At 44.2% G+C, this 12725-nt stretch overlaps 1 protein-coding gene across 2 annotated transcripts in view; it reads right to left on the bottom strand.

The window, feature by feature from the left end:
- dctn4 (dynactin 4) overlaps window positions 1-12725 on the bottom strand; it is a 42222-nt gene that overhangs the window by 2662 nt on the left and 26835 nt on the right. For both annotated transcript variants that reach the window (XM_041194153.1, XM_041194154.1), the window contains exons 10-12: window positions 2878-2932; window positions 2268-2375; window positions 492-589 (exon numbers count right to left, since the gene is read on the bottom strand). In XM_041194153.1, coding sequence (XP_041050087.1) covers window positions 492-589; window positions 2268-2375; window positions 2878-2932 — 261 coding nt within the window. The remainder of the gene's footprint in view (window positions 1-491; window positions 590-2267; window positions 2376-2877; window positions 2933-12725) is intronic.

Here is a 12725-nt window from a genome sequence, read left to right as displayed (position 1 = left end):
CAATTGCAAAGACGTCGATCTAGTCACTCGACCAGAGCTCCAGTGGGGAAAGCCCCAAATTCACAAAGGTTTGTCTTTCGGTCACTGAAGCTCAAAAGGATTGATAACCCGGTAACACTGGCTTGGCCTGCTGGGCTTCCAGTGTTGATAAGTTGTCATTGAAGGGGGTACCAGATGGGGGAAGCAGGGGTGGATGGTAACACCAGCCCCGGATGGGAGGTACCAGACTTCACCCACTACTTGCAAAACAGCACCTGGAGTCTGCAGGACTGGGGCCTGGTGAGAAAACAACATGCAAGTGTGTATGTAACGTTCCAGGAATTGGGAAAGGAAATTTTTTTAAACCCTAAACGTGATTCTGCCGTCGGTAAAGTTCAGCAGCAATTTCCGTGGCAGGGAGGGATTAGAACAGCCAGTAAGCCTGTTCCTTGTAAGGTTAGACCCTGCGCCTCAGCTTGTTTGTTGGTTTACCAGCCCCGTTCATCACTTACTCTGGGTCGTCGTGAAAATCCTGTGGCTCAGCCAGTTCATCGTATTCAGCAGCTGCATCTTTCCCAGCAAGGACAATCTCCTTTGAAGGAAGGATAACCTGGAATAGAGATGCAGCAGGTTGGGAGTCAGCACCAGCCAATGGCACGGAGTATTTCCTTGTTCGGAAGGTTGGGGTTATTGAATTGAAATGTTTAGAGTGGTTAAGTAAGTTGGCAAAGTAGATGTGGGAGAAACGTTCCTCCTCTGTGTGGGAGGGGGGAGTAGGCGATGGAGGAGTCCAGAACAAGGATGTACAATCTTCAAATTAACACTTGGCCATTCAGGATGTGATCTCAGGAAACAATTCCTCACGTGGAGGGTAATAGAAAACTGGAACTCTATCCCACAAAGGGGCGGGGGTTCTGTGGGGTGGGTACTCAGTTATTTCCTTCAAGATTGAGACTGATTGATTTTGTTGGGGAAGGATTTTTAAGGTTACAAAACCCAGGCAGGTAGACTGAGTCAAGGTACAAGCTCAACCATGATCTAACTGAGCGGCAGAACACCGAGGGGCCGAATGGCCCCCTGGTCTTGTGACTCGGCTGGAAATAAAAGGCAGGGCAAGTTCATGCTGCAGCCAAGTTCACTCAGCTGAGCTGGGTGGACAATCAGGATGGGCTTTTGCGTCCCAGAGTTAGGAAGTACGGAAGATAAGTCAGAGTATTGAGTGGTGTTGGCTGTAAGGCAGGTGTGAACTGACAGTGGGTCACACACAGGCACACCCACAGGTGTGAACTGACAGTGGGTCACACACAGGCACACCCACAGGTGTGAACTGACAGTGGGTCACACACAGGCACACCCACAGGTGTGAACTGACAGTGGGTCACACACAGGCACACCCACAGGTGTGAACTGACAGTGGGTCACACACAGGCACACCCACAGGTGTGAACTGACAGTGGGTCACACACAGGCACACCCACAGGTGTGAACTGACAGTGGGTCACACACAGGCACACCCACAGGTGTGAACTGACACCTGGGGCTGGAGAATTGAGTAGCAGAGTTGGAATTGTTCCCTTCAGAAGAGCATGAGAAAAAAATGATCAAAAACCTGTGAAAGTGAGTCTGTGTTAGGGAAGGGAGGCTCAAGGGGCCAAATGACCTACTTCTGCTCCTATTCCGTAAGTTCCTATGCACATTTCTTATAAATCTGAAGTTGTCAACTTGACAGTTTGAAGTTTTGTAACCGTGACATTTTTGGGAGATGAGTCACAAAAATAAAACAATTAGTAGCTTGGGCTAGGTGTTACTAAGAATGTATCCTATCTCAAACAGATAGATCTAGCTCATAGGTAACATCGTGAACAATCCTCAGTCACTCACCTTCAGAACCAAATACAGTAGTTAATTTGCTTACACTTCTAGTCTGAACAAGGAGCCAATATCTTCTCCGACTCCTCTCTGACACGAAGTAGTTAGAGACATCCAGAGGAAGAGGGGGATGAGGGAGAAGGACAGGGTTCTGGAGGACAGGGACACTTTTTATTTGGGGGGAGGGGGGGGGGAGATCAGGGGTAGAGCAGGGATGGGGTCGGGGGAGGGAGTGAGGAGAGAGGGAGAGAATTGGGACGATTCAGGTCGAAATATCAGGAAAGATGATTTTCAGTCTAATGCAAGTAAGTGAGCCTCAATACCAACATTCCAAACAACGTGGTACTGAAATACAGAGAATAATTTCACAACAGATTGGGAGTTTTAGCAGTAAAGCTCTCCCCTTTGGATCGAGTTACCTTTGCGGTGCTGTGCACGTCGTCAGGATCTGCCTCTTCACAGGGCAGAAGAGTAACGTGCGTGAGGTTCTCCACAGGGTTAGTGAGTGTCAGAAGCACTTGGCTCTCCTACAAGCAGAGCACGAAGAATATAAGACATCAAAGCCCACTCCCCATTCTGACCAACTGCAAACTCCACCCCCACCCTCCACCCTCCTCGCCACCCATCTCCTCCTCCCAAACAAGCTCTCCTTCACACATAGACCTCCGTCTGACCAGGACAGGACAGAAATTGTTTGGGAGAGCCTAGACCTTTCCCCCAGGGCTGCAGCACCAAAACTGACCAATAGTCGATTAAAACAGAGATATAAATACATTCCATAAAGAAACAAAGAAAATATTAATTAAAATTTGAGTAAAAAAAAACTATATTTCATTGAAATTGATTAAAAATTACAGGGTAACAGAATATGTTTGAGCAGCTAACTTCAAATTAATTCACTTAAAAACTGAATAAATTGAATTATGAGGAATGGATTGCACAAGATTCCTCCTTGTGACTGTACACTCAAATTAAAATTAATTAGAATTAAACACAAGTTAGTAAAACAGTAAATTAGACCGTACTTGCCTTCATGAAGCGCAGGTTGGGAATGGACAGAATTCGGACCTCTGGAATATAGTTCCTGCAAAAATAAAATTGGAACAGGCCTCAATTTCACAGTTCCTGAGCTTTGGTCCTTGACTAGCTGGTTGTTCACAAACACGTAGAAAGTGCAATTATACCCAGACGGCAAATTTACAAAATACAAAACTCAGTCATCCATCTTCCAACTCTCCCTAAAATCCTCAGATAAACTGAAAATCCTACTGCGTCTTTCATAATCCTAGCATACCCCAAAGCACTTCATAGCCAAAAAAAACTTTTCAATTGTAGTCACTGTGGTAATGTAGGAAGTGTGGTTGCCAATTTGTGCATAGCAAGCTCCCACAAACAATGACGTGATAGTTTGTTTTCGGTGATTCTGTGACATTTATTGAGGGATAAATATTAACCCAAGAACCAGGTTAATTCCCCTCCTCTTCTTCAATATAGTTCTAAGGGAACTTGTACACCCACCTCAGAGGATAGACAGGGCCTGGGTTTAACGTCTCATCCAAGAGATGGACTGCGTTGATTCAAACATTCAACTCTGGTATAAACTGGCACCTGAACAAAAATGAGTGTTTTGTATTTAAAACTAAGACCCTCGCTACCAGCAGCAGCAGCAACCCCTTGCACGGCTGCTGGGACCCTGCAGCAGCCCTCGCACGGCTGCTGGGACCCTGCAGCAGCAGCAGCCTTCAATAAGTTCAGTTGCCAACTTAATGCATGCCTAATTTTAGCAATGGACAATGGAATGCCAGTTCTCTTTTTCCTGGCCCATTAACTCGGTCACTAGCTCCTTGAGAGGTTCACCTGCTTTTTGGAAAAAACAAGAAACCCTCAGTGCTGATCTCCTGATCAATGTTCTCTGACAGCAAGCATGGTTTTTTTTTTCCCTTCCCCCCATGGTCAGGATGTTTCTGGCAGCCTCAGAGAGTGAGAGGATGAACTGTTACAGCACGATGTGCCTCCGCAGTCTGCGTAGCCAAAGTAAAGTCAATCGCATCCCCTCAGGGAAACACGCTTTGCGTAAACAGGACATACCACTCTCTGCTGCACTCAACACACTGGAACCATTGAGTGTGAGAGATTGATTAATCACAGGAACACTGCGCAGATTATTATTAATACAGCATTACCTTACACTGGGACGGTCAGCTTAGAGCACCATCATACTTCCAGCTGATTATTACAACCCCCTACATCCAGGGAAGGTTAGAAGTGATATTGTACGCTAGGGAAGGATAATAAAAGGGAACAGGAAATAAGCAGTGCCCCTAGTACTTCACCTCCTCAATGAGATGCTGGCACCTGCAATAAAAGCGATTAGAAGACGTTTATTTTACACAAAATGTTTTTTTTTAATGTAAGGGGCAGGTCCTTGGTACCACATGGTGATAACTGATACAAGGGAAGAAGTTGAAGCTATTCAGCCCAACCAGCTGGACTCCAGGATGGCAACAGCTCTGTGAAAACTGCAGAGACATTTGGCTGCGCAACTTGTCGCCTCTCGTGAGCTCCACCCTCGCGTACTAGTAACACAAGCCACCAAACCAAACAATACCAAACAGAGACAGCTGCTGATGCAATTATAAATATTTACCTTCAAAGAAATATATTTATGTTAAAAGGCACCAATATCAACGAAAAGACAACATTTGTGCAGGATGGTGCTCACTGGAGCACATCTGGAGTATTGTGTACAGTACTGGTTTCTTTATTTAAGGAAGGATGCAAATAAGTTAGAAGTTCAGAGAAGCTTTACCAGACTAATACCTGAATGGGCGGGTTGTCTTATTAGGAAAGGTTGGGTGTCCGCTGCAATTTAGAAGAGCAAGAGGTGATTTGATTGAAACGTATAAAATCCTGAGGGGACTTGACAGGGTGGATATAGCGAGGATGTCTACCCTTGTGGGAGAATCTAGAACTAAGGGTCATTGTTTAAAAATAAGAGGTCGCTCATTTAAGACAGAGAAGAGAATTCTTTTCTGAGGGTAGCGAGTCTTTTGATCCCTCTTCCTGAAGAGGTGATGGAAGCAGAGTCTTTGAATATTTTGAAGGCAGAGGCAGATGGATTCTTGATAAACAAGGGGGTCTGCTTCTTATCGTGTCCACGGACAGTCTATACATGGCCCAGCCAGAACTGGACACATTTTTGTGCCTTATTGTTGAATTTGGCAAGATCTGCAACAAGTGGGTGACAAGTTATTGGGGGTAGGCAGGAGGTTACAATCAGATCAGCCATGATCTTATTGAATGGTGGAACAGGCTTGAGGGGCTGAGTGGCCTCCTCCTGCTCCTAATTCATTTGTTCACGTGTTGGCCTCTCTTTTAAGATTATACAGTGAGCAAATAGAATGTGCTGTCGGAAAAGGCAGTGGAAATAGTTTCAATTGTATCTGTTGAAAAGGAATTGGACAAAAACTTGTGAAGGAAAGGTTTGCAGGACTATAGGGCAAGGACAGGAGCATGATGGGCCGAATGGTTTCCTCCTGTGCTGAATGATTCTATGAAGTCAATCCTTATTTATATTAATTGCACATGGGATTTCTACTACCACTAACACCATTACCCCAAATTATGCTGACTGCTTGAAGATGAACTCCCTGGGGAAGTAAAGCCATGAGCCAACAGAAAAAAGTTACATCGCTGAATTTGGACCCTGATTCTGATGAAGAGTGCATACCCACAACCTGATTAGCAGCCTTTTCTCAGGCTACTGTTACAAACATTGAACTTTCCAAGAGGGTGATGTTTTAAAATGTCTCTTTTAACTTAAGGTAAAACAGAGTATCCTAGATAGTGGGGATAGCGATCACACTGACTCTGCCTGGAGACACACCCATATGATCCAAACAGAAACCAATTGAAAATCAAGTGGCTGTTTTCGCACAATGACACAGAAATAGGGACAGCTGCTTTCTGGACACAGAGGCAAATAATTTACTGCTGTGGGGGAGTAGCAGCAGATACTGCAGTAAAGAGCAGGGTGAACTGTTTTTGGGTTAACAGCTAACAGAATGTTTGTAAAAGCTGGCTTTCTGTTCCAAAGGAAGGGAACAGGACTGACGAAACTTTGAGAATTAAGGAATAAGGAGTCATTAAGGTGGAACTCTGTTCTGGAATACTCACTCAGAGTGGAACGATTTTTGAAGGACATCAGGAGATTCAATCTGGTATACCAGGAAGAAGTAAGCCTACTGGAAGCTGACAGTGCCGAGACCTAATCTTGTATTGCTACCCATCAGCCAGAAGCATGGCGTAAAGTTAAAACATGTTGTACAGTATATTTTGATTGAATAGTTAATGAAAAAGTACCTTTTCTTTATGCTGGTGCTTTAGTTGCCTGTTAAGTAGCGTCTGACTCATGTTAAGTTTAGTTTGTTTGTTACATTCAAGGTCTTAAAATGTAAAATCTTATCCTTCAATTCTATCCATCGACCGCTGGGAAATTCATCACTTTCTAAAAGTTATTGTTGTCTATGGGGATTGTAACAATACTCACCAGCCTGGCGCGCAGTTCAGGCAGTCCCTTATTTTCTCTTTTTATATTAACCTCTGTACTACATCTCACTGGGCTCATTTACATATCAAACTATCCCCATCAGTTCCATGCATTTTAAACACTCAGTCAATGAGATGGGTGTCCTTGGAGCTTGTTCAATGCAATGTGGTAATCTCACTGGGCAGTGATCTTCCAGCAAAGAGGGAAGGGAAAGATGGGAGCTACTCACAAGAGTTAAACCTGATGTCGTTCATTGCAGAGCACAGACTTTGCTTACTGTTGGATGTCACGGGTCCAGCGTGTGCTACGCATCAGGCTGACATGGACAGATGGGTTATTTTACAGCGTTTTCACCCCTAGGATGCAGTCGACGGTAGACGCTACTGAACTCACTCAAATTTCACAGCTGAGGAGCCTCATTGTGCTGGTGCTAGCATTAGCTGCACACTGGAATGAAATACTAATCTTTGTTCTCTATTCCCTTTTCCAAATGTCTAATTCTCATTTCTATCAGTGTTTCAAAAGCCACTTGCACTAATGCATCCTATATTCTAATACTCGGCAGCAAATCATTTCCTTTAAACTCCCCCTGAAATTGCTAGTTTTAGTTTAGCCCTTTTGCCTGAGAATGTTGTGGGTTCAAATCACACTCCAGAGATTTGAGCACATAATCAGTCTAAGGGGGTGCTACAGTATCAGGGGTGCTGTCTTTCAGATGAGCTATTAAACTGAGCACCCCCCAACCCCCGCCACCCAATCTACCCTCGTGGGTAAGGTTCCACAGATACCGTATGAACTGTCAGTTCTTCCGATGTCTGAGTCAATATTCCACCCTCAAAAGAACAAGGAAAAAAAGAGTGTAACTGGTCATTTATTTCAATGGGACCTTGCTGTGTGCAAATTGCAAGATGCCAGCCAACGATTGTGATGTCATGTGGGACAACCTGAGAACAAATATAAATACAGGGTTGTTTTCTAAGCTTACACTGTAGTCATAAATTAACCCAACCTATTATCAGTAACCTTTCACTGTTTACCCTCTCAATCTTATGACTAAAACTCCTTCTTTGTCTCCACAAACTCAGTCCTTTAATCACCTCCAAACTCAACTTTTTCAAGTTGATCTCTCCAAAGTTCAACTTGCTGATATTATCCGTGAAGCTGCATTATGCTTGTTCCACAGCTCCAATATCTTTTATGTACTGTAATGGGATGTACAGAATTGCACACAGTGCTCCAACAGTGGTCTAACCAATGTCATGTTGATGAATCAGCCTTGGGATGTGACACCAACAGAGGTATATAAATCAATGAGGGGGCTGATATACTTGAACAAATTAGCACTGAGAGGGAGGAGGTATTAGCAGTTTTAACGGGCTTAGAAGTGGATAAATCCCAAGGCCCAAGCCCAGATGAGATATATCCCAGGCTGCTGTGGGAGGCAAGGAAGGAAATTGCAGAGGCCCTGATATTAATTTTCAAATTCTCTCTGGCCACAGGAGAGGTGCCAGAGGACTGGAAGACAACTAATGTGGTACCATTGTTCAAGAAGGGTGGTAGGGATAAACCAGGTAACTATAGGGCATTGAGTCTAACATCAGTGGTAGGGAAACTTTTGGAAAAAATTCTGAGGTACAGATTAATCTCCACTTGGAGAAGCAAGTATTAATCAAGGATAGTCTGCATGGCTTTGTCAAGGGGAGATCATGTCCGACAAATGTGATTACATTTTTCGAGGAGGTGACTAGGTGTGTAGATGAGTGTAGTGCAGTTGATGTGGTCTACATGGACTTCAGTAAGGCTGTTGACAAGGTCTAGCATGAGTGACTGATCAAGGAGGTAAGAGCCCATGGGATCCAGGGCAATTTAGCAAATTGGATCCAAAAGTGGCTTTGTGGGAGGAGGCAGAGGGTGATGGTCGAAGGTTGTTTTTGAGACTGGAAGCCTGTGTCCAGTGGTGTACCGCAGAGCTCGGTGCTGGGTCCCTTGCTGTTTGTAGTGTACATTAATGATCTAGACATGAATGTAGGAGGAATGATCAGTAAGTTCACAGATGACACAAAAATTGGTGGTGTGGTAAATAGCGAAGAGGAAAGCCTCAGGCTACAGGATGATATAGACAGGCTGGTCAGATGGGCAGACCAATGGCAAATGGAATTTAATCCTGAAAAGTGAGAGATGATACATTTTGGGAGGACTAACAAGGCAAGGGAGTACACCAAGAATGGTAGGAAGTACAGAGGATCAGAGGGATCTTGTCCATAGATTCCTGAAGGCAGAAGGACAGGTAGATAAGGTGGTTAAAAGGGCATATGGGATACTTGCCTTTATTAGCTGAGGCATTGAATACAAGAGCAGGGAGGTTATGATGGAGCTGTATAAAACATTAGTTAGGCCACATCTGGAGTACTGTGTACAGTTCTGGTTGCCACACTGCTGGAAGGATATAATTGCACTAGAGAGGGTGCAGAGGAGATTCACCAGGATGTTGTCTAGGCTGGAGCCTTTCAGTTATGAAGAGAGACTGAATAGGCTATAGTTGTTTTCCTTACAGCAGAGAAGGCTTAGGGGGAACCTGATAGAGGTGTAGAAAATTATGAGGGGCATATAAAGGGTAGATAGGAAGAAACTTTTCCCCTTAGTGGAGGGGTCAATAACCAGGGGGCATAGATTTAAGGTAGGGGGCAGGAGGTTTAGGATTTGAGAAAAAAAATTCACCCGGAGGGTTGGGAGGGTAACTATAACTCACTGCCTAAAAGTATGTGGGGGGGGAACCCTCACAACATTTAAGGAAGTATTTGGATGAACATTTGAAACGCCATAGCATACATAGCATAAGGTAGATTCAAAATTGACTTAGTTGTAGGAGACAGAGGGTGATGACAGAAGGATGCTTTAGTGACTGGAAGCCAGTGTCCAGTGGCGTACCACAGGGATCTGTGCTCGGTCCCCTGTTATTTGTCATTTATATAAACAACATAGATGACTATGTGGGGGGTAGGATTAGTAAGTTCGCGGATGACACAAGGATTGGCCAGGTGGGGGTAGTTAATAGTGAGGTTGAGTGTCTTGCACTATAGGAAGATAGATAGATGGGATGGTCAAATGAACAGATAAGTAGCAGATGGAATTTAACCCTGAAAGGTGATACACTTTGGAAGGAGTAATTTGACATGGAAGTATTCAATGAACGGCATGACACTAGGAAGTTCTGAGGAACAAAGGGACCTTGGCATATGTGTCCGCAGACCTCTAAAGGCAGAGGGGCATGTTAGTGGGGTGGTGTAAACAGCATATGGGACACTTGCCTTTGTTAATCAAGGCAGAGATTACCAAAGTAGGGAGGTCATTTTGAAGTTGTATAGAACCTTGGTGAGGCCACAGCTGGAGTAGTGTGTGCAGTTCTGGTCGCTACATGATAGGAAGGGTGTGATTGCACTGGAGTGGGTGCAGAGGAGATTTACCAGGATGTTGCCTGGGATGAAACATTTAAGTTACGAAGAGAGGTTGGATAGACTTGGGTTGTTTTTGTTGGAGCAGAGAAGACTGAGGGACAACCTGAGCGAGGTGTACAAGATTATGAGGAGCATGGACAGGGTGGATAGGGAGCAGCTGTTCTCCTTAGTTGAAGGGTCAGTCACAAGAGGACATAAGTTCAAGGTGAGGGGCAGGATGTTTAGGGGGGTGAGGGGAAAAACATTTTTACCCAGAGGGTGGTGATGGTCTAGAATGCGCTACTTGGGAGGGTGGTGGAGGCAGGTTGCCTCACATTCTTTAAGAAGTACCTGGATGAGCACTTGGCATGTCATAACGTTCAAAGCTATGGGCCAAGTGCTGGTAAATGGGATTAGGTAGGTCAGGTGTTTCTCACATGTCGGTGCAGACTCGATGGGCCGAAGGGCCTCTTCTGCACTGTGAGATTCTGTGAAGTCTACAGGCCAAGTGCTAGAAAATAGATTAGAGTAGATCAGGGCTTGATGACTGGCATGGACACGATGGGCCAAAGGGCCTCTTTCTGTGCTGTAAAACTCTATGACAGATCCACTAGATGTTAGGATCTGTGTTAATGGTGCAAAATTCGGAACTGGCAGCATCTTACACCCAATGGAGCACTGGGCCGAGGCCTCCTGGCCCTGCAAAGACATTTACTCTGCAGTTTAGCAGCAGTAGCAATGCACAATTGCTGCTGCAATATAGTATTTACATGTTCAAAGTGAACAAGACGCAAGTAACAACCAAAGGTACTGAAAACCAAACCCAGTTACAATTCTGATTTGTCTGAAAGGGCCAATGCCGTGCCGAAAAGGTTGACGTGTGATTGTAAACACTCATGGTAATAAAAGCTGCAGGCAGACAGACATTTAACACAACATATAGTGCTCTGACTGACTCCAGGTCAATAAACCCAGGGCTCAGTTGAGGTCTGCAACAGTTTTGGCTTTCAAATGGATTCAAGTAAAACAGAAAAAAACACTTGAAGGCCCGGGTGGCAGAGGGTGGGGGGTTGTGTGTGAACTGAACGTGATGGAAACTAAGCAGAAGTCACCAATTTCTGGTTAGAATTGCGAGTGCCGTTAAAGTAAGGGTTATAATCACGGAGCTGGATCATGACCTCCCGCTTGGAGTAGAGTAGAACTCCCTAAAGCATACAGTCTTGTGTGACTTTGGTCTCGCACTGCAAGGAACCTAACTCTGGGTGCAGCATGGAGCATAGTTTTAGAAAGTGCTCAGAAGGTGTGCCAACCCTCCTGCAACCTCCTGACCACTTTACAAACTCTTAGTTGTCAAGAAATTGTACCACACAAATGGGATATTGCGGAGCTGCTGCTAGGGTGTAACAATGTTACGTTCGTTCTTAAAAAAAAAGGTGTAAAAAATCTTTCCAAGTGCTGAGGTCCCACACTTCCTTACACTATCCAGATGGCCCTGGGCTGTCCAAATGACAGGAAGAAAGTGTAAAAAGGAGACCAACAGGTTTCCTGCAGACTCGCAGTTTATAGCATACCAAATTAGTTTTTAATCAAACCCGACAGGACTCCAAGCAAGTCATCAGTTTTTTTTTCAAAATACGGATCTCTAAGATGCAACTGCCACCTGCAGAAACTTTCAGATGTGTTTTTAAAATCTCTAAAGGTTTAAATGCTTGGCCTTGCTGATCTTTGCTGACGTAGATCCTGGGCTCAGCTCAGACCAGACTGGCGTCTCTCTTATGAACAAGTATATCTGCAGAGTTGATGTGATGGAAGTCACGCAATCATTGACTAAACCACCTCCACTCATTCAGCATTTGCAAAAAAAACCATTTCCTTATTTTTCCAACTGAAAGTGGCACTCCCATAATGTGTTAACTGCAGGGTAAAACCCTATTGTTAAAAGCTTCTGTGCCCAGTGAGTGTAGGCAAGCTACCCTAAGGATACATTTGACTTTGCTCTGTCTCACACTGTACTCCATAGCTGAGACATTTCTACAATTTCACTAATCTCCACAGTTATTTGTATACAACTCTGGCACCACAATGCATCTCAGCCCCAGATTCTGTTTATGCAAAATGTCAAATTTTAATAACTAATTTCAACTCTGCTTTACTGAAATATCATTTTTGATCAGGGTTCTAATCCTCTTTTCACAAATGCGAATTGCCATGATATCTAATATGTTAATTCAGCAAGATATTTTCACCTGCCTTGTTATTTGAGGGGAGCGGTGACAAGACCATCAAAGTTAAATGCTGCAATGAGATGACTCAGAGAATTTATGGTTCCTTCTCAATGCATGCTCTCCATTAAAGAGCTCGGATTCCAATCTGAGACTCAATGCAGTATTACCATTTAAGTGGAAAACTCCACGCGGTTGGCTAAATTCAAGCCATTCTCCATCTATGCTTGTTCTCACCTACCCTAATTACAACGGTAACCACACTTTCAAGTGCTTCACTGGCAGTAAAACCCTTTGAGGCAAATTAAAAGCAAAATACTGCAGATGTTTGGAGGTCTGAAATAAAAACAAAGTGCTGGAAAAACTCAGCAGGTCTGGCAGTATCAGTGGAAAGAGAAGCAGAGTTTACGTTTCTAGTCCAACATGACTATTCTTCGGATCTGAAACCCTTCGAGACATCTTGAGATCGCAAAAGCTTCTGCTGAAATCTTTTTTTACACAGCACTAACCTAGAGAATGTTCAGAACAAGGACAAAGCTCAACAAACACCATCCAAAACAAAGCGAATAACTCCTTTATAACAATGGCCTGTGTACAATGCTTTGTTTGATATTCTGGTTGCATTTCACAAGTCATATGCAAAGATGTCAGGAATATTTCTGTTGGGTGCAA

Source organism: Carcharodon carcharias, chromosome 8, assembly GCF_017639515.1.
Source record: "Carcharodon carcharias isolate sCarCar2 chromosome 8, sCarCar2.pri, whole genome shotgun sequence".
In the NCBI taxonomy this organism is placed as follows: Eukaryota; Metazoa; Chordata; class Chondrichthyes; order Lamniformes; family Lamnidae; genus Carcharodon; species Carcharodon carcharias.
The sequence above is the reverse complement of the archived record's forward strand: the minus strand, read 5'-3'. Positions and strand labels throughout refer to the sequence as shown.